Raw genomic sequence first — 26639 nt, 5'->3', positions numbered from 1 at the left:
ACATGTTTGTCAAGAATATATATTAGTAGGTCTCATATATGCAATTCATGAGGAAGCCACCGAAGCCGGGACAAAGTTTGGTTGAATTGGAGAAATCCCAGGAGTTTTATTCTCACCGGATGGTCCGGTGTTGAATGTGTTGCACACACCGGACAATGAATAGTGCATACAGACAGAGATAGTTTTGCCTCACCGGATGGTCTGGTGTCAAGTAGGCAGAAGCATCGGAGTAATTCCAGCAGAGGTAGTTTCAAGAGTTGAAGTTGAAGATCAACTGACAGGGTGATCAGGTGTTCAAAAACCAATACACACCATAGCATTTGGTTCTGAGCAGAAGATTTTGAAGGCATCAGATAGTCCGGTGATGAAGCAAGAGTACAATAGACAAATACATCGGATATTGAACAATACAAAGAGGCAGGCGAAGCTCAAGCCATCGGATGGTCCGGTGATGAAGTCATGTGTACGCCGGAGCATATTTTCTAGAGAGGGTTGCATTTGGCTCAGATGACTAAGGATTGCTCACCGGATAGTCCGTTGATGAATTGATAAGCACTGGAGAGGGCACCGAAGCAATTTACACAAAGAAGATGTTGGCTCGGATGGCTAAGGTATACTCATCGGAAAGTCCGGTGATGAAGATGGAGTATACACTGGAGTATCCGGTGTTTACAGAGGTTTGAATGGGGTTCCAACGGCTAGTTTGTGAGAGTATACTCATTGGATGATCCAGTGTTAGTACTAGTGTTCTCACCGAATCATCTGATGTTAACAACTTTTTTGAGCCGTTGGGTTAACGGCTAGTCCGTAGGGTTGAGGCTATAAATACCCCTCCACTCAGTCATTTGATGTTGCTGGAGTCCTGAGAAGTTCATATACACCTAAGAAGACGTCCAAGTCACCAAAGTGCTTAAAGTGATCATCTAAGATAATTAAGCACACCATTAGAGAGTGATTAGTGCTTATAGGCCTAGAGAGTGTGTTGCTAGGTGATTGCTGCCTAGAGAGTGGATCAAGGAGTGATCTAATAATGTACCTCTTGGTACGCCGGTACCTTGTAGTCTTGATGAGTCATTGGCAAACTTATTGACCCTCCGACTTGGTGTGGAGCGGTGGCAAGGTGATTGTACGGGGACGCGGAGACCATTGCCATTGTGGCTCAAGCTCCGAAGTGATCACGACGATAATGAACTGGAAGAGAGACTAGTGGTGACATCTTACCTTGGTGGATTGGTGGCTCATTCGGGTGGAGGTCTTGTCTTTGTGACTTGGTGGCTCAAAGGCCGTGACCGGGTGCTGATCGGGAGCATATCTTTTGTGGAGCTCCAACGTAGATTAGGGGTGGTATTTATGCCATCGATACCACGGGATAAAAATCCTTGTGCCAAGTTTACTCTCTCTACCTTATTTACGTTTCCGCATTTACATTCTTGCAATTTACCTTTCTAGATAGGTTGCAAACTTTTTTGATTGGTAGAGTAGATACACGAGATAAACCTAGAGCACATTTAGATAGAAATTGATATAGGTTTATCTTGTGTAGTTTTTGGAGCTAAGTAGATTCTAAGTATCCTAATTCACCCCCCCCCCTCTTATGACGTCATCGATCCCTTCAGTCAGGTGAACCATGATATTCGACTTCGACTCGTTACGGAGACACCTCTTGGTCAGGTGATGCTTATACCAACAACGGCTTCAAGATCGGGGAACAAACTCCCTCGGAACAGCAATCACGGGGCAACGTCAGCTCAACCGCAGCCAAGCCTTGGTAGTGGTGTCTTCATCACTTCGGAGATGGTCGATAACCGTCACGCGGAGCGTAGTAAGGATGATCATTGTCATAACGATCGTAGATCTCTAGGACGGGATGGTTGATGTGACTCCCTTATCCGAAGGAACAAGCGTGACAGTCCTCCCCCATCTCCTCCTGAAGAATTCGACGGAGGTTGTGAAGCCTTTGCACCTGAGCTCCAGTCTATACGATGGCCCAAGAAGTTCAAAGTGGGTCTGATCTAGAAGTACGATGGGAAGCTCAATCCAAACGAGTGGTTATAGATTTACACCACCATTATTCGAGCAACTGGTGGCGATAAAAAGGTAATAGCTAATTACCTACTAACCGCCCTTGATGGACCTGTAAGGTCCTGGTTGTTAAACATGCCATCCAACTTGGGTCCTGGTTGTTGAACCTGCCATCCAACTCGATCCAATCATGGGTCAAGTTGAAGGCTCAGTTCATCGTCAACTTCTAGGGTACGTTCGAGCACCCGAGAACGGAAGACGATCTCCATTAGCTGAACCAAAGCAAGGACGAATCTTTTCAGGATTTCATCCAGAGGTTCAACGACAGGCACACTACGATCCCGGATATCTCCGATGGTCAGTCATCATTGCCTTCAAGAGAGGCGTCAAGGACAAAGATCTGGTCAGAAAGCTGGCCACCCAAAAGATCCAGACAGTCAAAGAACATTTCAAGCTGGGCGAGAAGTTTGCGAAGTGTTTTGAAACCCAAGAACACGCCAAAACCCCCCAGCCTGGCAAAGAAAAGTCAGAGTCTTCAAAGAATGAGGGGGAGAAGAGCAAATCTGGCGACAAGTGTAAGGGTCCTGATACGACTATAGCTGCAGTTGAGAGGAGCAAGTCACACAACACCGAAGACAACAAGGGCCAGAGCCATGGTGGCAGGAAGTGGTGTCCCGTTCATCGATCCAACCAGCATGACTTCGACGAGTGTCAAGTTATCAACAAAAAGCTTGAAGAGAAGCTCAAGGCTGCTATTGCTGACTACCATAGCAAACAAGTCAAGCTAGGCGCTGACGATGGCAAGCTCGAGTTCCGTGGGGCCGATCAGAATTTGGCACACATATTCGGAGGATCCACCATGTACAAGTCCAAGAGGCAGTACAAGGCGGTCTAAAGGGAGGTTAACCTGGCTCTAACTGGGCCTCCCTGATACCTCAAGTGATTAGAGGTTCCGATTACCTTCGAGCAAGTAGACCACCTAGTCGTGGTTCCACACCTAGGTTGGTACCCGGTCGTGGTCCAACCTACTATCCTCAACATCAAGGTTTTTCGAACATTGGTCGACAAGGGTAGCTCTCTCAACCTCATCTTCGCTAAGACATTAGACAAGATGGGAATCCTAAGGTCGGAGCTCAAGGTGGGAGCTGAGCCTTTCCATGGTATAACTCCAAACTCATCGACCGTACAGAGAAACTGACCTTCGATGTTGTAGATTTTGAGACAGCGCACAATGTGATCCTAGGTCACCCAATGCTGGGAAAGTTCATGGCCCTGGTGCATTATGCATACCAAGTGCTCAAAATCCCAGGTCCCAAAGGGGTCATAACCGTCAAGGGAGATCAACGTGAAACAATCAAGTGCAACAAGCAGAGCCTAGAGATGGTTGAGCACTTCTACCGAACGACGACTAACTCAAGAGACATAGAGTCTAAATGTCAGTGGCGTCAAGCCACCGGCAAGAGCAAGGACAGTGCCAAGGACTCTATGCTCGTGAATCTCGCTGATACTTTCAAGTCCGACAACTCTACCAAGGGTGAAACCAACGACGGTGCAAAGGACAAGAATATTGATGATGGTTTCAAGGTAGTGACCATCGACCTGTCTGAGCCGACCAAGACGGTCAAGATAGAGGCCGACCATGACCCCAAATAGGAACTCGAGCTCATCACTTTCCTCCAGGAAAACTAAGATGTGTTCGCATGGCAACTATCTGATATGCCCAGAGTCTCTAAGGAGGTGATCGAGCATCAACTAGTTGTGGAACCCAGCGTCAAAACTATGGTGTAGAAATAGTGAAGATTCATTGAGGACAGAAAGCAAGCCATCCATGATGGGGTCGGTAAACTCCTAAAGACGGGCTTCATTCGAGAGGTTTTTCATCCCACGTGGCTCGCAAATCATGTCCTCGTGAAGAAGGCCAATGGCAAGTGGAGGATGTGTGTTGACTTTACAGACCTCAACAAAGCTTGTCCCAAGGATCCTTTTCCCCTTCCTCGCATTGACCAGATCGTCGACTCTACGGCTGGTTGTGCATTGCTATATTTTTTAGATGCTTATTCGAGGTATCACCAAATTAGCATGGAAATAAAAGATGAAGAAAAAACTACTTTTATTACTCTTTTTGGTGTATTTTGTTATGTAAAGATGCCTTTTGGTTTGAAGAGTGCCGGCCCTACTTATAAACGGTGTATTCAAAATTGTTTAACACCCCAGATCGGGCGTAATGTTGGAGCTTATGTCGATGATATTGTAGTCAAATCTAGAACTAAAGATACATTGATTGACAACCTCAAGGAAACATTCGAACACCTCAGGAAGTATCATATGATGCTTAACCCCAATAAGTGCACATTCGGCATTCCGTTCGACAAGCTTCTCGGTTTTCTAATGTCAAGTTAAGGCATTGAGGCCAATTCGTGCAAAATCGAGGCTCTCGACCAAATGCGGTCACCTCGAACACTGAAGGAGGTTCAAAAGTTGACAGGATGCATAGCAACCCTTAGTTGATTGATCTCCAAGATGGGTGAGCGATGGATGCCCTTTTTCAAGTTGCTGAAGAAACACGACCAATTCGAGAGGACAGAAGTGGCGGAGAAGGATTTCAAGACTTGAAAGGTATTTATCATCTTCGTTAATTCTAACCCTGCCTAACGACAAAGAGGAGCTCTTTTTGTACATTGCAGCTACCCCACAAGTTGTAAGCATCGTCCTGGTGGTCGAACGGGAATGTCCCAAGAAAAAGGCCAAGATTCAAAAGCCAATTTACTACATGAGCGAAGTCGTACACGATTCTAAGCTATGATACCCACAAGTGCAAAAGTTGCTCTACGCAGACCTGATGACTTCCTGGAAGCTATGACATTATTTTCAAGCGCACAAGGTCACCGTTGTGATGACGTATCCGCTGAAGGATGTTATACGCAATATGGAGGCTACTAGAAAAATCACGCAATGGGCGGTCGAACTCAACGTGTTTGATATGGATATGCAACGCGTACAAGCGTTTAGTTGGGGTTACTAGCAAAATTAATCACTGAATGGACAAACATTGAAGAAACAAAACCAAACGTGGTTGAGGACCACTGCACGCTTTTCTTCGACTGATCGCTCACGCTCTAAGGCTCGAGGGCTCGCATCATACTCAAATCTCCAACGGGCGACGAACTCAGGTACATCATTCAATTAGAATTTAAAGTTTCTAACAATGTCGTAGAATATGAGGGACTGGTAAACGGGCTCCGCATAGCTACATCACTTAGAGTTAGGTGACTACTCGTGAAAGGGGACTCACAGCTAGTCGTAAACCAAATGCAAAAGAAGTATCGGTGCCTGCACGACAACATGGAGGCTTATCTAAATGAGGTACGAAAGCCCGAGCAGAAGTTCGAAGGGCTGGAAGTCACACACATCCGGAGAGGCTGCACTCCACCGCTGTTGAACTTGCCAGGCTTGCTTCATCTTGTTCACCAACACCTGTGAGAATCTTCATCAAGAAAATCTTTAAACCATCTATCTTGATAGCCTCGAATACAGATGCTGCCCAACTCAACCAGCAGTCTGGTCAGGTCAGCAAGGAAGAACTCAGAGACATGGAAGTTGCACTACTCGAACGCGAGCCAACTTGGATGACGCCATTTCAAGCCTATCTCGAAGATCGAGAGATCCCTGACGATGACGTGTCTATAGAGAAAATTATTCATAAGTCCAAGCTATATGCTTTGGTAGATGACAAGCTCTGCCAAAAGAGGAGTAACAGAATCTTAATGAAGTGCATTACTCAGAAAATATTGCTCGATATCCATGGAGGCACGTGTGGTAATCATGCGCCATACCGCACCTTGGTTGGAAAGGTTTTCCACCAAGGGTTCTATTGGCCGACTGCCCTCCAGGATGCTTACAAGTTGGTCAAAAAGTACGAGAACTACCAATTTTTCGGAAGGCAAACCACTCAACTAGTCCAAGCTCTGCAATTAATTCCTCTTTCTTGGCCTTTCTCCGTCTGGGGATTGGATATCCTGGGACCGTTCCCAAGGGCCGAAGGTGGTTATAAGTTCCTGCTCATGGCTATCGTCACGTTCATTAAGTGGATCGAGGATGAACCAGTAGGAAAGATAACCGTAGAAGCAGCTAAGAAGTTTATGAGGAGCATAATTACTCGATACGACATTCCGCATCGAATAATTATAGACAACGGTAACCAGTTCAGAAGTAGAACCTTTACTACGTTCTATGACAAAATTGGCATAAAAACTTGCTTTGTTTCAGTAGCTTGCCCTCAGAGTAACGATCATATTGAGCGAGCCAGTGGTATAGTCTTGTAGAGTATCAAAACTTGGGTCTTCGATAGTTTGAAAGCGTACTTGAAATGCTGGGTGAATGAACTTCCCTCGGTACTATGGGCTGTCTGCACCTCGACTAACAGAGCCATCGGTAAAACTCCGTTCTTCTTAGTCTATGGGGTAGAGGCAGTGTTCCCGATTGAGTTGCATGAGTGGAAAGTTACTCGGAAGAAGGGCAAGAGCAATTACGGGCAAACGATATCAACCTCCTCGAGGAGTATCGTGATTGAGCATCCATACGAGCGGCTAAGTATCAACAAGCGTTGCGTAGATATCGCAATTAGAAGATCTAGCCCAGGAATCTCACTGTTGGGGACCTTGTTCTACGAAAGGTGCAAAAACAAGCTAGGCGCCACAAGTTATCACCTAAGTGGGAAGGGCCCTACATAATAGTCGAAGTCACTCGACCTGGATCAGTACGATTATCTACTACAAATGGTGAGGTACTCAAAAACTCATGGAATATTAACCAACTCTGACTATTTCATTCATAGATAAGGTAAATTGAAGGTTAGTCAATTACATTTAATTAGACCAACTTTTCTATTACATACTCCCAAAGATAATATCTAAGGCCTTCCCCCATACTAAGAAGTGGTGGCCCTCATGGGACCCGAGAAGGCAGTCTAATTTCCTTCAGACATGTGTGGCTAACGCAAAGTTGACAGAAAGGATTCGCCTAGTTCTTGCAATGAAGATCCACCACTTCGAAAGTATGTGCTAGAAGAGTGAAGGAAGTGGAACCCTACTTGCCATTGAACGAGTTGAGGAATCTCTTCTGCTCCTCCTTGGGGTGGCAACTGATCGCCTCGGAGACTAGCCGCCGGCCAGCTAAAGGGCCAGGGAAAGTGGCCGAAGCGAAGACCCTGCCCGTGCTGGAGCTGCTGACCGGCGCCGGTGATGTCAAAGGACCCTCCGCGGGACGCAGAGATGATCTGGCGGTTGTCAACGGAGCCGATCGAACGTGCTTTCTTCACCACCGGAGGCTCGAGGGCTCCATCGCCAAAGACCTTGTCGGTGACTTGGTCGATGATCTCGTCAAGATCATCACCGTCTTCATCCCCCTTTTGCACGGCCCGTGCCGCTTGCTCCTACGCTGCTCACTCTATGGCATTGGCGTCGAGGAAATGCCAGAGGTGCTGGGTGAAGGGTCGACGACCTTCGATGGACATTCTGCATCCTCTTCTCCTATGCCTCTCACTCGATTCCTCCTCGTCGGAGGAGATGATGATGGTTCCTGGTAGAACCGTGGTGAGAGACTTTGGGGAAAGAGGTACTTGTCGGTGACATGGGAACCAGGGGTCCCCGAGTCCCGAGACCAGAACAGCAGAGTGCCACGTGGCGCCCTCCCTCGGAGGTTATCTCCCCGAGGTCTGAGAAGACCAAGTTCTGGGAGAGGGTGCTCGAGGCCATGAACAGTGGTCCCTGAGTACCCGAGTTCCCCGATGATCCGAGAAGACCAAGTTTCGGGAGAGGATGCTCGGGGCCATAAACAGTGGTCCCCGAATACCCGAGTTCCCCGATGACCCGAGAAGGCCGAGTTCCGGGAGAGGGTGCTCGGGGTCATGAACAGTGGCCCCCGAGCACCTGAGTTCCCCGATGACAAGAAAAGTCAGTTCCGGGAGAGAGTGCTCGGGGCCGTGAACAGTGGCCCCCGAGCATCCAAGTTCCCCGAGGACCTGAGCAGTCAAGATCCGGGAGAGAGTGCTTGGGGCCGTGAACAGTGGTCTCCGAGCACCCGGTTCCCCGAGGACCAAGAGAGGGCATATCCGGGAGAGAGTGCTCGGGGCTGTGAACAGTAATCCCCGAGCACTCATAGTTCCCCGAGGGCCTGAGAAGTCCTTCGCCGGTGGTCCCCATAGGGTCTCAACGGTGAGGTGTCAACTAGTGAGAGGCCCGATGCTGCATTTAAGAGGGCTCATGGCCTATCACTTCCAACCACTCCCCCCACGCCTGCTGTCAGTCCCTGCCACGGTCTGGCAGGGAGGCGTGGGGACATTTCATGCGCGGGTCCCATCGCGCGTCATCCGGCGCGCCTCAGGATAACGTCGCAGGGCTCGAGGCGCGACGCCTACCGCTCTGCTGTGTCAGACTCGCTCTGACCGGGCGGGCACGCGGGGCTGCTCAGTGGCTGCCCGATGGGCCCTCCCCGCTGCATCCGCTGAAAAGCAGAATGATGACGACGAAGACCGAACGGGGGCGCGTTTTCAACCCTCCCTGTCACCTCACGCAGCAGCCCATGATGGTTGCTTTCCATTTATGGCGCCTTGGAACTTGCGCCAATCCTTTTTGGGCACGCCACCCACCCCGACGGGTATAAAGGAGGGGCGGGCTCCCCGGAGAAGAGGAGGAGTTTTGAGAACACTGAGACTGAGCTCTGAGAGACCAAGACGAGTCTCAGAACACACGAGAGGTTTTTTAGAACGGAGCTGAAGAGCACATCGGACGAACTCCGATCGACGACGATAGAAGCACGAAGCTCTAGACTTAGACAAATATTCTTGTAACACAACAGATCCTCAAAGAGACATTCTCAGAGTATTTATAGCATACACACAGAGGCATGTGTTAAGTCGATGACAAAAAACTACACCTCATAAGGCATAACGACATCAGAGATTGTCAGACATCTCATGTCTAACTGCTACAAGGTTCTGAAGTCCTAATCGGTCACATATGTGTTCTCTATCGAGTTCCAGTTCGCATGCTGGATAAGTACATAAGTCGGTAAAAGTTTGCAAAAACCATCATGTTGTCTCTTTTTCTAGTTTTGCACTAGTTTTTTCCTTACTCTTTTGGTTACCTCGAGTGATTACTCGAGGGCTAATACGTTTAATGATGTGTCTAGTTGAGCTTTCAGGTGCCAACAGATATACAGTCAGCCAATTCCGAGTATGGTCATAACATGTACTAATCAATATTGCATCTACTTATGCTAACTCTATTTCATCGACAAGGAAATAGTAGGCAATAGCATGCTAGGAAAACAAAATAGCAGTAATATTACAGACATCCCCAAATCACAGGGCAAGTTTTAAATGTTTCAAATTGAGAACTACAGGAAATCAGTTAGAAGGACTACCCTCGCTCTCGTCGTCAAGCAATCTTAGCGCTAAAGACTCGACGAAGACGGGGATTAGGGGCCTGGCGCTTTGAATAATGTCCACTACCTCCTCTCTAGGGCACTTGAACCCCTCCGTCACTATCGATGTGTTGAGGTTAGGGTTGTAGCTCTTGAGGAGACCAAGCATCATCTCGGCGCTGATAGAAGTTGATTGGTTCATGCGGTCAAGGGTCTGCTCCCTCAGTTTTTGAAGTGCTACAACCACAGAATCCCATCTGGCAGCAATGGAGTCCCGATCAGTTTTCGCCTTCTTCAAAGTGCCCCTGAGTTCTTCCAGCCTTTCATCCTTCTTCTTGATGACTTCTATTGCATCAGTGACAGCCTCGAGTTTGATCTTCAAGTCGGCTTCGAGAGCTAGGAAAGCAAACGAAAGCAATTTAGCATTGGTTGCCTGACGTTTGAATCATATACTAGTGATCTGCAGGTAAACCAACCGTTTAAGGACGTCCTTCTCCTTAAGGGCCTTTTGGTGGCCAGAGTGGTCGATCGCCAAATGCTGATCTTTGGCGATCGCTACCTGGGCGCTTATAGTTGTAAGCATGCCAACCCACACTTCAGTTTGCACCTTCATGGCCTTGTTAAAAAAGAAGGGGCAGAGTTAACACGGTCGAAAGGCGAAGCATGGGTTGTATAATGAATGCATAAAGGCGGATTACCTTGACTCGAGCTTCTATTGCTGCCCAAGGATCAATAGTCGGCGTAGTCACAAGGGCCTCAGTTGTTTTGAGCTTCGAGTCAAGCTCCGGTGCATCCGCGAGAGGTTGCTCTATTCGAGAAGGTGGAGGCGGCACAACGGGGGAAGCTGGAACCAATTGACTGGCTGAATCGCTTGCCGTCTGCTCCTTTGATTTCTCCAGATGTGATGACCTGCAATCGACAGAGTAAGGAATGAAAAGGAAGGCTGTTATTCAAGATAAATACTCAAGTCAAACCTTTTGGCAACCGAAATACTCGAAAGGACGTCTGACTTCTTCCTCTTGGTTGATATCTTCTTCCTCATCATACCGACAGCTGGGACCGGCTGTGTCGAAGGGATGACCTAGGGGTCAGACGAAGCAAGGGCATCCATTGCCTGCAAAAAACCCACCCACAATGATTCATAATCATTTTGGACTTATCGAGCAAATGCTTAGAAGAATTACCAGCATAAGGGGTCAACTTGGTACGAGTTACCTCTCTTTCAGAGTCGTCAGGTGCGGCGGTTACTCGAGGAGACAATCGAGGAGGGGCTCCGGCAATAGAGGCAACCGAGTCTTCATCCAGGATGGATTTGGGTGGGAATGGAGGCCCTTATAGACTAAGGGAGAATTGACTGGGTCGGGGTTGGAGACGTAAAATCAATGTTTCTTCCAATCCTTTTGCCAGGAGGTGGTTAGCGTAATTGGGATGTAGGAATTCTTCCTCCTAATCCGTAGCTGGAAACCACAGCCTTTGACATATTTGTTCTCAATATTCCTTTTTAAATGGTAAAAGTACTGGAAAAAATTCAAGCTCAGCGTGATACCGAGGAAGGCTTCACGTAGATGGAAAAACATGCTGAGTATAGTAATCGACTTGGGGTTCAAGTGGTGAAGCTCAATTTGGTAGCACTCGAGTATGGTGAGAAGGAACTTGGAAGGGGGAACATTGAAACCACATCAGAAAAACAATTCAAACACCACAATCTCATGATCAAACTGGTAGGAGGGGAATTCCTCACCCGACGTCGGTCTCCAGTTGGCCAGCTCGCGAGGAGCAACTATCCCTTTAGCCTCAAGTTCCTGGAGCTTCGACTCTTGCATCGTCGAGATTGACTAGGCATCTGTCAGGAGCTTCATCTCGTCCAATTGCTTGGGAGAGGTGTCTACGGCCATCACGTCAGGGTTCTTCTCAGGAGAAGAAGGAGCGGTGACATTCGCAGAGGAGCTGGAAGCCATGGAGCTAGGTTTCTCTACGTCGGCGCGCGCTCGGGTAGAGAAAGATGAAAGCTTGTGGGAGAAGATTGACAATGAGAGGGTGAAAGAATGGCTACAGTCCAGGTTCGTGCGGATAAATAACCAGGAACTTACCGTCTCTTTGATAACCACTCCCTTCACTGTGATGCCTCGTTCGGTGTGAAAGGTGGGGTGATGGCATTGTGCGAATCTTTGCATGCCCATCCGCGCGCATTAAATGCGCCTATACCCAATGGTTCAAATTTCGATGTTTTCTTTTTTAACTCTACTTAGAGCCGGGTGTGGATAAGTAGAGTTTCAAGATTTTTTTAAGTCTTAAGTGTGGACAACGGTAGGACGCTCGACCCAACTGAGTTTCCACTCGATATTTGGAATATGACCTTTCCTGCTCGATTCTTTCAACCGCAAGCTTGATCCACCTTACTCAACCAACCTTAGACTTGGTGGTACTCAAGTGTGCACTTGTAAAAACCCTCCCTACTGAGCAGAGTTAGGGAGTCTATTGTCAAATATTTAACTATAAGGTATATGCGCATAAGTAGTACACCATAATAACTCCGGATATTGTGGACCCGGATCTGCAGGACCCGATATACTCGGAGATTATGAAGACATATACTGGGAAGGTCTCGATCGGGTTAACCGACTCGAGTGCGACTAGTATCTAGGTTGGATTCATCTAATTTGCTTTGGTCGACAAGACAAATGCTTCCTTATTGACTATGGCCGGGTCTAAGACGATGCCTCAACCCTTATATAAGGCGGGGTCCTTGACCCCCTAAAGAGGATTTGGGAGGACAGAGCAAGACCAAGACCCTATCAACTGGAGATACTCGACGACTTCAATTCTAGATTAGCCTAAATCTAATCTCCTCCATTGTAATAGGTCTAGACATATTGCTCATAGTCGAGATAATCAATATACAACATCATCCACACAGGACATAGGATATTACTCCAATCAGGAGACCCAAATCTGTATACATCGTGTATCTTATTTCCTGCTTGATCTCTGATCTCAAAGTTACCCCTATTTAATTACACATGTATTGTCGGGCACTAATCTTCACCAATAAGTAAGCACATACCTATCTATGTTTTCACTAATCACAGATGTTCTATGCCTTTCATGCCCAACATGTTTGGCATTTGGTCAGTGCAGATATCGTTCCGTGGCCGGGCTAATTTTGTAGTATTTCCGATAGAGATGAAACATCCAGTCTGAACGTCTCATGTGTGAATCCAGTGATCCAACCTGGGCATAACTGTATTCATTGTCTAGCGCTCTTGTGCATCACCAGATTTCATCATAGTGATGGTGAATCAAGATACGCACCAGCACGGTAGGCCTATGAAGTATTATTTACATTTTGAACAAATGAATACCACAAACCATTTCAATTTGGTTACAAATGCAAAAGGATCGAAATCATGAACGTTTAGCTTTACAGAAAGATTGTACAGTACAAACAACAAACACTGATGAAGGTATTTTTGCAAGAACAAATCATCCAAGGCCAGCTATTTTTGCACTAGGCAAAGCAAGGAGTGTCTTGTACATTGATATGACTTGTCACCAGTGTCCACCACCTCAGCTGCAGCAGCCACCAGCCTGAGAGGAAGAGCCAGCACCACCTCCAGATGAGTTGGGGACAGCGTAGCCAACTTTGATTCCGTTGGACTGCAGCAATAATTTGAGAAAACATTATATACTGAAATAAATAAAAATCATGCTGTTACAAAACAACGACATAACACATGAAGCAAATGGGGACAATTCCTTGAGTGCCACTGGAAAGTTCTCCGATCCCGAAAATGCCACGAGAAGCACCCGTATCCCTAGGGTGTCAGCCTTCTTAAACTTTATCCCCATCTATGCCACTACCGTCAGTTCTGCTACGTCTGACCATGAGTCAATCTTCGAAATGCCCTTCCTGCCCCTCTTCTCCTTCTCTATCATCATGCCCTTCTTTTTTTTCATGCCATGAACATGGTTGTGACTTGTGAGCGCAACACCTACCTCAACAACCTCGCAAGGACGAAGCTCGACGCCGACCAGGCGCTGCATCTTGCGCGCCTTCAGGTCCATCTTGTCCGCCGCATACCGCAGCCTGTGCAAGTCAGCCTCGCCAACACCCTTGACGAGGGCCGCGAAGAGGGCGTCGAACCAGTGAAGGAGCAGGTCAGCACAACGCTGGGAGAGCCATGCCACAACACAAGAGAGGTCCCAGCATGCGTTGGCCATCACGGCGAGCACGAGGGCGAGGAGCGCCGTGTCGTCGTTGGCCACTAGCCTGCAGACACCCTCGAGGCGGATGGCCTCACCCCGAAGGCGAGCGACCTAGGCGTCCCCAAGCGCTCGCCACAGGTTAGCGGCCCGTGGGAATGTGGAGATGGTTCCTCCCTGCTCCAAGATACAACCGCAGCTCGGGTGACACCATAGCTGTCGGATCGAGCCATCCCCAACGCACCGCTGCTAGACCCGGCCTCTGCACACTCCCCAACGCACCGCTGCTAGACCCAGCCTCCGCACACTGGGGCAACGCCATGGCCACCGGATCCCAGGCAAGCTCCTCGACGCGGCCCTGGTAGGTGCGCGCAAGCTCGATAGCCTCCACCTCGGCCGGCCTCTCCTAGCTGCACGCTCGTCGGCCGTATCTGCACGCCGCTAAGCTGCGTCCAACTCCGGGCGCAGCGCCGCCACCTCCCGCTCTAGTTCGCATTTTGGCAAGAGATTAGGAGGGGGCGTGCTTTGTTTTGCTTTGATTGCCATGCGTCTCACCGTCCTGGCTACTAGCAGAAGCAGAATAGGGGAAAATGAAGAGGAGAAAGTGGAAAGAGGAGGAAGAAAGAAATGACATATGGGCCTAGGGGGAAAATGGTCTTTTTGCATGTCTATCACGGCTTGACTGCCGGAAACTGGTCAACAATGGCATGTCCAGGGATAAAGTTTAAGACGGCTAGCACCGAAGGGATAAGTGTGCTTGCAGTGGTATTTTCGGGATTAGGGAACTTTCCAATGGCACCGAAGGGATTATCCCAAGCAAATGCATGTACTTGTTAGTACTTGGCAGTCTAGATTACACAATACAAACAAACGAAAACTTAAAATTATTTAGAATACTAAATGGAAAACCCATTGCAACACTTGATAATCAGATAGGAAGGTGAATTATAACAAAAGCTGCAAAGCATTTGCATACCAGCAGAAAGAGTGCATGAGACCATATATTGGGAGTTTAAATCCAAATCCAATCCACCAATGCACACTACTCTGCTACCAGCACCTAATGCTTTGCTGGTTTGATGGCAAGAGAATTGATTATCACATTTCTTATTACTAGCCAGTAAAAAGGTTTGAATTTGTGGAGCTGCAAACAATTGCCTTTTTTCGCATAAAAAATCCAAGTGATTATCGATTGAACTACCATAAACTACAAAGTTGTTGTAAAGAATTTGCACTCCCTCAACTTAAACAAGATTTATGTGGATCTATAAGTTTTACATGATTGAGATCGCTTCAGTTCTCACATGGAACATGCAGTGACATCAACAAATCATTATGCTGTATTTCTTATAACAAACTATCATGTACAAAATGTGTCAAATACGCAACAAAGACATTTCTAACAGATATCATATCCAACATGTTTTTCCAAATACTTGCACTTTTCTGAGGTCTTATAACATTACAGATAAAAGGACTTTAAGACCAAGCTCAGACTGAATTCAATTATTACTAAACCAGGAACTTGTGACCTCAGTAACAATCTATGATTAGCACAAACTTGAAGAAACATTTAAAGAGGGAAAAGTCAAGCAACTGCAACTGACCTCGTTTGATACATCAAAGATACCATCTTGGATTTTCTTATATATTGTTCCGGCAGTCTTAATGAATGCCTACATCACAAAATATGTCAATATTTTGAAAAGAGCAAACTGCATAATCACACTCAAAAGCAAAAGGGTAAGCAACCACCTCCTCAACATTTTGTGCAGTTTTAGCAGATGCCTCCATAAAGACCAGACCATGCTCCTTAGCAAACTGTTCACCTTCCTCGTAGCTGACAGCACGCCTATGAGATAAATCACATTTGTTTCCAATCAGCATGACTGTCATGTTGGCATTTGCATGCTGCCTTGCATCTTCTAGCCAGCTTGCGAGATGATTAAATGTCTCCCTCCTGAAGTCAAGTGAGTCAAATGTAAGCATCATCGGTGATTAAGTATGAAGCAGCAAGAGATGTATAGCCAAAAACCAGTAGCATACCTGGTGATGTCATAAACCAAAAGGGCACCAGCAGCCCCTCTGTAGTATGATCTAGTTATAGATCTGAATGATTCTTGGCCAGCCTGTAATGTCAAGTGATAATAAAATGAGGTGAATGTGCTTCATGACATCAAACACAACAAGAAAGATTAATATTAAACACCATAAACAAGCACTGCCAAGCAAAATTGTGCTGCAGTTTATTAGGCAGCCTTGACCACTAAACCATATAATGAAGTAAATAAACAAAAGCCGGTAGGAACATATGACATGATGAACAAACAAAGAAGTCGCAAAAATAAACATGATTCTGAAACTCGTATATACACAAGGCTCATGTCATATTCTCTGGTCTAAAGAGACGGTGAGTTGTACTAAATAATTTCATTGGGTGATAAATACGTGCAGCCTACCTTCTCTAAATTATTTCGAGATTCCTACAGCCGTCCCTTAACAATTGCAAGCTGTGCACGACAGAAACGGCACTGTGAAGGATGGATGGAAACAGAATGGAACAGAGAAGGGGGGTAGCAGCAGCACGGACCGTGTCCCAAATCTGGAGCTTGATGGGCTTGTTGTCGATGGTGATCATGCGCGCGCCGAACTCGACGCCGATGGTGAGGTCGTGCACCGGCTGGAACCGCTTGTCCGTGAACTGCAGCAGCAGGCACGACTTCCCCACGCCTGCATACAACCAACCAAACAAGCAATCGATCGATCAATCATCGCGATAGAGTATCAATACCAACAACCACACGACGCCCAAGCAGCACATCCCCCGCCGCACGGATCCAAGCTCCCCGCGCCCGCGCGCGGCCCAGGCGGAGAGCAGCGGGGGGGGGGGGGGGTCTGAGGCGCGGCGGAATCGGTAGAGGGCGGTGAGGGACGGGGCGAAGGACCTGTGTCGCCGATGATGATGTACTTGAAGAGGTAGGCGTACGACATCCTCGATCGGTCGGTCCCGGCGGTGGTGATCCTCCGGTGGTTCGTGGGCTCCGAGAAGCGGTGGCGGTGAGTTCCGGAGGATTCGATTTGATCCAATCCTGCTCGGTTTGATGGCGAGTCGGGGACTCGGGGATGGGGGGGGGGGGGTTGATTGTGAAGCGAGACAGCTAATGGCGACGCGTCACGCGTCCCGTCCCAACCCAACGGTGCGCCTCGCTGGATGCGGTTGCCCGCGCATTCGTGGCTAAGGAAAGGAAAGGAACGGAACGGAACCCGTTTGAGTTTGCATTGAACCAGGTCCCAGATAATCCTCGACTCCGATCCAAGTTCCGCGCAAGGAGGATTTAGATTTGAATTATGGAGCCTGCTTTCGACTCGCACGTTGCGTTTGGTTGAACAATAAAATTAGATGGGATATGATTATTTATGATTTATTGATAAGATGATCTATTTTTTTTTTATTTGATAGGTAGATAAGTCGATCTAATTTCTTAATTGGTTGAACGAATAAAACTTAGACGGAGTTAGAAAAAAATATAGGACTCGCTTGTCATATATTTAGTTTTTTATCGAGATATAATCATGTAGGATCTTGTTTTGTTGATTTAATTACAATTAATACAATGGTACAATTAGATCACAGATTTGATAAACGGTTTGTGAGATAATATAATTTAAAATGTGCTAACAAAGAAATGCATTTATTTTAAGCAACCAGAATATGCCACATCAATAGTGATAAAGCCTATCCAGAGTATGAATGGCTTCATCCGGCCAATTTTATAGGATAGGTTTATCCAGTACCTTAGGAGAATATTCTGTTAGGTGGTCATCCTATTTAGCTTACCCTCTAACTAAACACCTTCAAAAACTAGATGAACATCTTTCATCCAAAGATATCTCCAACTAAACACACCTATAATTGTCACTTAGACATGAGATTTTGTTTAAATAGTATTAGTCAGTTTATTATTCGATAGGTGAAACGTTTTTCAAACTGTAAGTTCTCTGCCCTCCTTATATAGTCGGGCTAGGAATGTGTATCATATTTAAAGTCTCTGATCGGATTGTATTACTTCTTAATATCTAGAGTACTTATTCCTAATTCTGGTATGATTTTTATGTAGAACATGAGGAGCTACTAAAATACCAGTACATATCTTATTTACTTCATAACAGTTATAAAACTTACCCTATCAGATGAAAAACACATGTACCATGATAATCTATCTCTATATCTTCTAGTAAACTTCAATAATTAATTATTAAATCTTTATCAATTTCCTTTTAGTCTGTAAACTTAACAATTTCTACATCGAATTCCTTATCCTAAACTTCCACAGCAACATGTAGAAAAAATAGTTTTTGTTACACCAAACCTGCATAAGGGTCTGTTTGCGGTTGTTGGGTTGTGTGTGGAATTTGGTTATTTGGAGAAAAAATTGCTATTTCTAGTGTAATTTTGGTTGTTACCTATCTAAAAAGATGTTTTCAACTAACAACTACACTCAAAAATAGATAAATAAGCGAAAGCCACCGTAATATCAAACAAAGTCTAAATGTCCAAATTACTAACTACACCATCCAACTTGAATAGAGGGTTAGGACACAATTAAACATCTGAATGACTCGAATCTGAAACGAGCTGCGATCCTGCAAGACCCTACTACGATTCTACCGGTTACAACTCGGGTAACGAGCCGGATTAGTGTTGGTGGTGTAAATATGTCTCCAGAAATTTGCTGGCATTCGTCTTGTCACCAGGACTATTACAAATTTCAGATGAACGAGGTCAATTAAAAATCATAACACAATAGTTTCTTTGTGCAAGTGTTACTCGAGAAAACACGCACTAAAATCAGAATTATCAAAGATTAGTGTACAGAACTGACGTTAAACAAATGCTTCTGGATATACACGTATAAACCATGGACAAAAGTGAATCATAGTTCATCATAAATGAGAGGAGCAATAGGAGGAGCATTTGCTGGGACAGGGCCATGCTATACTTTGGCTACAATGTCCTCAGCTGATAATGAACCTGATCTGATGGCATCCGCCAGGTTCCTTTGTAGTGTCAACAGGCCAATGCGTCCCGAGACGACATAAAGAACCGCCAAGGAGAAAACGATAAAGCCAATAGTCAATATGATCCTGGGAAACAGTTCTGATCAGCACAATGGAACAATCCAAGCAAAATTAATTGCTATTACACAGGTAAAACTTGTCGTCCAGGCAAGAAATCAACTGCATAACACAATAGAAGTTAGCATGTCATTTACACAAGTTGTTCCTATGTGTTTCCAGGAGACATAAGAACTGCTGAGAATAAGGAATAGAATAGTTATGCATGGAGTGTTATTGGGCTATGCAACCTTCAAACAAAGAGTATGCATCCTGGATGCATCAATATATTCTTGGAAATGCAGCGCTACAAGTTATTGGACTTGGAAGATAGGAGCTTTTTGCCTCATCTGTTGTAGTATCTGTTTTGATAAGAAGAAAAACATTTTGACTGAACCAGTTCGCAAGATAGTGCCTTTTCTCCTTTACTCGGCTGGACTGCAATGCCAACCAATGAGTCATCTGGAGCAAGGCACAAATCTCATCTAGGAGGTAGCAAGAAAAGGTTGCCAGACCTGATTCCTCTACGACTGACTGTTGGCTATGATGTTCTCTGGCATTACACAAACATATTTTCTTTTATAAATGCTTTTGACAAACTCGTTAGTCCTATTAAATTTTTTGTTTGGAAACTTTGTGTAGTATCAAATGCAAGTTGAGTGCCAGTGTATTTTCCATAAGTCACTTCTTTTTGCCATTTACATCATTTTGGCTGAGAAAATAAGAAAAATTTTGTCTGACGAGCTGAAACGAACTATATATTTCCTGTTTCCCTAAAAACAGTAACCAGGATAGTTCTACATTTGTTTAAAATGAGAAATGCGATGGCTACAAGAATGATCCTGACAAATGAAAGTTGAGTACTGGCATGTCGCTTTTGTCATCTTCTCTGCGAGTGGAGCCATCAGCCATGGATGTAGTTAAATGTGCAGATACTAAGAGTGCAGAATGTGCCTTTCAGCTCTTTTTATTTGACTGGAAAACAACAACGCAGGCTATAGGACCATATCGTAAACTGATTTGCAACTCTACAAAAGATTGAAGGTACCTGCCTGTCTAGAACATCTTGCCGTTGCATCGTGGAGAGCAAACCACGGGTACGCATCAGCAAAGAGCGGTGTCCTTGATATTTTACGTTCAGCCTTCCGGAGAACACTTGTTGATTCATCTGCATAATTTAACAAATTAGCTTGCATGTTGCAATTTGACTATGATGGTTCTGAAAATGCTAGCGAATAAAAAAAGATCTGATTCATACAACATGAAGGACAGAGTCACATAGTACCATACTTTTCAATGATAACAGAAGAACATTATAATTAAATAACAACGCATGATGTGAAAAAACTCAAATAGAAATATACAAACTAAACTAACTACGCCATCCATCCCTAATATCTGTAACTGTAAGCAACCTATTTTCTCCGTTTTGACCCATCAGATGCATAATCAAATTAAGACAAGGCCAATCTTGGCCAGGAGATGCCAGCGAAACACAAAACCAATCTTCCCAGAAAATGATAAATTTTTGAGGAATTTTACGGTGGTCCAAAATTAATATGAGCCATCTATTTTTAGAGTTCAATGGTCCAGATTAGCCAAGATACTACTCATTTCTTACTGGTATTATAGGTAGTATATGTGAGTAGTATGGTAGTATTAGGGTTATTTTTGGGAGAAAAATATATTGTATGAAAGTAATATTTCATTGCCGTTTTAACATTTTAATTCGCATTTAGCATGAGAGTTCATTTGCTACCTATCGGTTAGGGTTAGCGATCTAACGTTTGCGGCGTCGATCTTTCTATTAGCAAAGCATGGTGGGTAATTTTAACAAAATTTCTATAATTACCAAAATATCCAATTATGTGGATCGTCGGATTAGATTTATACTACCTCCTACCTCTAGGTAGTATGGACCACCGTAAAAGAGCTCAAATTTTTTTATGAACATACATATTCTATACGGACTACAGGCTTAATTAAGAGCATAGTAATACATACCAAAAGTCGCCAAGGTATTTGCACATCCCTCCACCTCCTGAAAAGATTTGTAACAATTACCTAAAAGTTTAAGAGCAATAAGCCATCGGCATACAAGATATCAATATAACACATGGGTATGCTAACCTGAACCATCAGCTAGCAGGACCGGCGGAGGCTCTCGGTGATACTCTCAGTTAGAGGTGGCCGACTGGGCCTGACAGGATGGGGCAGCGTGGCACGGCCGGGTAGTGGGCGGGGCAACTGCGGAGGGATGGGGCGACGGCATGGCGGGGTGGCAACGGCCAGCAGGGTGGCTCAGCCGGGCCAAGCTGAGGCCTCGACCTAGACATGGCCCGGCAGATCGTGCCGTGCTGGTCTAGCCTGGTTAAGGTTGTGCTGTGCCTATAGTACCGGGCCACGTGTCGGCTCATTAGACACGACCCATTTGGTCAGCAGTACTCTTAGTAACAAATGTCATCCCAGCCTTTGTTCTGCATCATTTGTAGATCAGTGTTCATTATACATAATTATGCGCAAAAATTAAATACCAATTGGACTGTTAGAGTGCGCAACAGTCTGACCTAGCTCGCTATACCCACAAGCTAGTGCCCTCAGCCTAGGTCTCAATAGGTCTGCTAAACACATAGGTCCAACCAGAGCCACAATCAAGGTCCTGAGCCAATTCAACCTAAAAGACTAGCCTGATAGGTGAGGGGTCATCCACCTTTTAAGTCATGCTCCTCCACCATCACACCAAAGTCCCAACAATCTCCCTTGTCACACACAACACATGTAACTCTAGTGACGTTTCAGGCTCACCAGCAATGGTGCGATCCTGGAGATGTTCCGGATTTGCCAACCTTGAGCTTTGATACCACTTGAGGTCTGGTTACATGAGTCCTATTCTAACTCTACTATGTACCGCTAATACAACTCTAAATCCTATACATAATCAATTCCATACAATTATTCGACACATCTTCAATATGGACAATAAACATAAAAGGGTGGCTCTTTCCAAGTGCAAATCAACATGCAGCTTGGATGATGCACTAGCATCAGGGTGAAGAAATTTTTTACTAGGAAATTGCTCATATCGATCATATAAATTTGTGTAAGTTGTCAGATGTATAGTCATGCTATTTTAAATGCGTGTTGTGTGGGCTGTCCAGAATGACGAGTGATAGTTGTTGATATGAAACTAGTGGCTTACAAAGTGCATAAAAGAATATATCTAGCTATTTTAGGGCTTTTAAATGCATGGAGATATCTCCTTGGCAAGTTTTACATGGACTCACGAAAAAAACATGATAAGGAAGATTCAAGTCAAGTTGGACTCAGTTTAGTGTAGTCAGACATATGTGGATTAAAAGTTTCATAAGTCTCTCATATGGAGTCGGTTTTGGCTCTATAAGTACTCGTTGGAAAGCTTATTTCATGAAATTTCCAATGCATGCGGTCCCATTATTAGATTTGTCACGAGCTGGTCGCAGTCATCACAACAATGTGTTAGTTGTAACTTAGGTTTTCTGTTTTGTTTCGTATTTGAGTACAAGTTAGTCTTAACTATCCTATATTCTATATAAACTTATGTACACAAGAATATCATACCCAACTATGAACCGTATGAGCACATCCTCTGTCACCCCCCACCACGCTTACAGCTCTATACCCCAACCCAACTTGCTTTGGCCCTGGGTCCTCCCACATCTCTTCCTCGGTAAGTGGATCGTGACCTTTGAGGTCAGGCCATGTTTATTGGGAAAAACTTAAATCAATTGCTCTTGTTCTCATCTAGGGTTTAGCCTCTTGCAAACCATAAACTAGATAGAGAATTATGAGCTACCATCGACTGTTCTTGTTGTTTATTGGGAATTGAGGGAGCAATTCATCCACTTCTGCGTGATCAAGTGGATTTATCCATCATAGCGTATAGTTATGTGAATTGGAGGTGAAAGACGTGTTGCACAGGCAGCATGTTGTTCATCCACTTTGTCGGGTTTCATGGTGTTTCTAGATTCTACGTAGAGAAGATTGGGTGCCCCATATCAATACACAACCAAGAAGAAATGTTGTAGATAAATAGAGATATGGGTCAAGTGCTATGACAAATGCTCATGTTGCCAAAAGAATTCATCACATCTGTACTTAACCCAAACTCTATATCCCTCGAATTATATGCAAAGTGGTTCTTGTATTTTCTATCTATTTTCTCCATTAGGAAGAATTAGCAGGGTGTCTTAGTATTCCATCTCTCTTTTGCTCTTCGGCATGCCATCGTATCAATTTGTCATGTTTTTTAATTCGCAAATAAATGTTTCAATTGATATATTATATGAAAATATCACACCACCTTAGTGAGGGGTCTTCTCTTTTTACAATTCACCCGAACGTCATCAGTATAATTGAAGTCATCATCATTGCACTTGTACCGCGATGATTTGCACACCAAACACACATCCAAGTTCACATTTTCTTTCTAATATAGGATATAGTCGTTGAGCATGCATGTATTTTTTTGTATTTTTAATCCCAATGGGTAGACAACTTGGTTGGCTTGATACATGGTTTCAGGAAACACGTTCTCTCTAGAAGCATATCCCCCAATGTCATAACAAGCTCTTTATCGAACCAATCATTGTTTGCCATCAATTGCAGTAGTAAAAGCACGGTCCTTCTCACAGCCTAGAAATAATGGTGTTTTAGAGTCTTGTAACATCCTAAATTTTAGCAAATTTCGAAATCAAAAATCATTTCAAAAGAAATGATTTCCAAACAAAATTCAAAACCTCTTCCTTTCACTCCCTCTCCTTGGACTCAATCTGGCCCGGCTCCTTCTCCCCGGCCCGCCCTCTCTCTCTCTCTCTCTTTCTCTTCCTGCAGCCCAGCTCACCCCTCCGACCTGCTTGCGCCAACTGGCCCATCCCCTTTCCCCTTCTTCCTCGTGCTCCTACTGCTCGCGCGCTCAAAACAAGCTCGCCAGTCGCTGGACCCCGCCACCTAGCCGCGACACCGTCACCCATCTAACTCTGCCACCACCGCACTGTACTGCCAACAAAGTCACCGTCCACACCATCCCTGCCTCGACTGCCGAGCCAAAACTTTCTTGTCCTGTGACAGCACTGTCACCCTTTGGCAAAACAAACACACCATACCGTACGCGGAGCTTTGCCGTTGGACTCCACTGCCAGCACTGTCACCCCTCTGCCTGACTATAGAAGCCTCGTTGCTCACTCCTCCGTTGCTCACCGCCTTCCACCGAGCACGTTAAGGCAAACTCTAGCGCTATTCCCCCCCCCTCACTCTCTCTCTCTCTCTCTCTCTCTCTCTCTCTCTCTCTCTCCCCTCTCTCTATCTTCCCTCTGATGGCCACCACCATCGATCCACTCCCTAGAGCCGTCGCTGGCCAATTGGACCCCACAACGAGCTTCACCGCACTACCTTCCACCTCCTTTGCCCCTTCGCTCAACCCTTTTCTCTCCCCCCAAGCTACCACCAAGCCGCCATGGCCGCCTGCCTTCACCTCCATCACCCGTAGCCCGTTGATGCCCCACCGGCCAAGCCGAGCATAGGGTACACTCCTCACACCCTGTGCACAGTCCTAACGCCCTAAACCCCTACCCAGACTACCTCCCTGCCTGTTTCACCTAAGGTCACTGCCTTCGCTATCTCTGGCATGTAGATGGCATTGTTCCGACCGCTGTCCGCCATCGAGGTGTCCGCCACCAGATTTACCGTGATGTGTTGGTTCTCGTGGGCCAGCTCTCAGTCCGATCTGAGGCCAGAAGCCACCGGTGGTGAGTTCTCCAGCGAGCCCCGTCGTGGGTTCTCCATCACCACCGTCCTAGCACTGCCCCAACCACCAAATCACCATGTGCTGGCACGTGTCCCTCCGTGTCGACCACCACCTTGGCACCACATCAGCACCGACCCTACCCCTTAATCTAGTCAGTTGCCATGTCACCTGATTCACGCCCTCGGTTCACCATAGACTATAGGCTAGAGTTCCTCCGGTCCACAGATCCGTGAATCTAGTCCATAGAACAGTAACCTTTTTCTTTTTCGAAAACCCTTTTTCCAAAGAATATTCCCCCTTTTCTTTTTTCGAATTTATTTTGCCAGCTAACTTCCGAAGCCCATATCTCCTCCGTTTCAACTCCAATTTCGATGATTCTTTCACCAATATCCATCTAAATTAAAATTATATCCATTCCCACTAGTTTCATAAATTTTGGTATTTATTTTGTATTTATTTGTGTGCATGTGTTGTTTGTGTACCGCGCTTTAGAGACCAGAGAATTTGAGGAGGAGCTGGGAACGCAAGACATCGAGCAGGACCCCTTGAGGATTTCAGTGGAGACAAGTCTCAATCCATTCCCTCATTGACCATATTGAACCCAATTTTGTCACTACAACCTGTAGTAGACGTTCTCCACCAAATAACTGCATGAAGTATTACTTATCGGCAAAAGTTGAATTGTTGAGCTAGTTATATCCTATTGTAGATTAGTTAGCTTGATTGTTATCATTCCGTATGTAACCTTGATAACCCTAGGATTTCCATCACGATAATATCAAATACGCTAAGATAAATCCCTTGATACTAGTATGCTTAGGACTGTGTGTCTTACTCTCATTCCATGCTTAATCATAATTAGTTTTGCAAAATGTGTGAAACTCGGTACTTTGGTGTTGAGTGAATTGTTGGGATGGGAAGATGTACCAGATAATGATAATAGCAGAGAACATGTTAGAGTTGGGGCAAATCAGGGTTTTCATTGGGAATGTCTTAGGAGTTTTAGTAATGCATGTGTGGCAGGCTTAGTGTGAAGATGTTTGCCTTGGCTTAATTAAGGACCGAGTTGGTACCATACCTAGTCTTCACAGTACAACCACTTGATTCTGTATGAGGCATGGCTTAGTCTAAACCCCACCAGCTAGTCTACTAGATATCCGGATGTAGGTGTGCAACAGGAGACCATAGAGTAGGTGCAGGATTGTCGACTTGGTTGGAGGCCTAGTATAGGTCAGGAACCCCTGGTTAGCTCCCTTAGATGGCCAGTGGGATGATGTTGTGGTGGGTAATAGTTTTGTTGAGTCACACTGCCACAACGGTGGTAAGTGTACCACTCTGTAGAGATGAAAACTATTTGAATAGCTATGTCCACGGTCACGGATGAACTATGGTTTGGTCACAATAACTAGTATAAGTTGTGTGTGTTTTCCTTGGAGTGTGAGTGGGCAAGGTGTGCCCATTTTTGAAGAATAGGTCCAACCGTGTGCTGTGGGTTGTCGTGGATGGGATGTCTAGCAACATTAGAACTTGGGCCTGGGTGACTTTCACCACGGTCGAAACCCTCCTTCATTTAACAATGATGATATGGTTTTTCACAAAAATCAGCCTTATGGAAATAAGGCCTTGCGTGTGTAAATGTACATCCTTACTCTTGCCAATATTGTATGCAAGGGTAAGGATTGCGACTTACTGAGTACGTTTGTACTCACCCTTGCTTATGATTTTATAGGAAGATCTGGACTTCACTGACGCCAACGGTGAGGCTGACGAATAGTCTTGTTCGCGTCCGCACCTAAGTTGCCTGTGGAGTGGCGTGTAAACATGTTATTCCTACTGTACTCTCTGATAGCATGGATTCTATTGATTGCAGGAAACCTTTATGTATTATTAGGATGGTGGATTTATTTCATCTCTTCCTTTGTTGCATGACTATGATATCACCTGTTGTAAGACTTGTTTACTAGCAACTGGTCTAGGGGCTGGTATAATAAAGTTTTAAGCACCGGGGATGACCTGGGGCGCTTCAAGTCCTCTACTATACGCTAAATTTTTTGAAATTGTCTTTCATTGGTATAGTCCCCCCTCCCCACACAAC

The 26639-nt window shown here is 45.4% G+C and overlaps 1 protein-coding gene and 1 pseudogene across 1 annotated transcript; both read right to left on the bottom strand.

The window, feature by feature from the left end:
• Positions 1–12655: 12655 nt before the first annotated feature.
• Positions 12656–16777, bottom strand: LOC133919183 (ras-related protein Rab-2-B-like). Its single transcript, XM_062363488.1, has 6 exons — positions 16593–16777; positions 16238–16377; positions 15694–15776; positions 15403–15607; positions 15255–15323; positions 12656–13101 (listed from the first exon to the last, which is right to left on the bottom strand). The coding sequence occupies exons 1-6, from the start codon at positions 16636–16638 to the stop codon at positions 13012–13014; spliced, it is 633 nt and encodes a 210-aa protein (XP_062219472.1). The 5' UTR covers positions 16639–16777; the 3' UTR covers positions 12656–13011.
• A 1804-nt stretch (positions 16778–18581) lies between these two features.
• Positions 18582–25663, bottom strand: LOC133917949 (uncharacterized; annotated as a pseudogene).
• Between the last annotated feature and the right edge of the window lie 976 nt (positions 25664–26639).

Source organism: Phragmites australis, chromosome 5 (genome assembly GCF_958298935.1).
Source record: "Phragmites australis chromosome 5, lpPhrAust1.1, whole genome shotgun sequence".
In the NCBI taxonomy this organism is placed as follows: domain Eukaryota; kingdom Viridiplantae; phylum Streptophyta; class Magnoliopsida; order Poales; family Poaceae; genus Phragmites; species Phragmites australis.
Note: the sequence above shows the minus strand (reverse complement) of the source record. Positions and strands in the feature narration are given on the sequence as shown.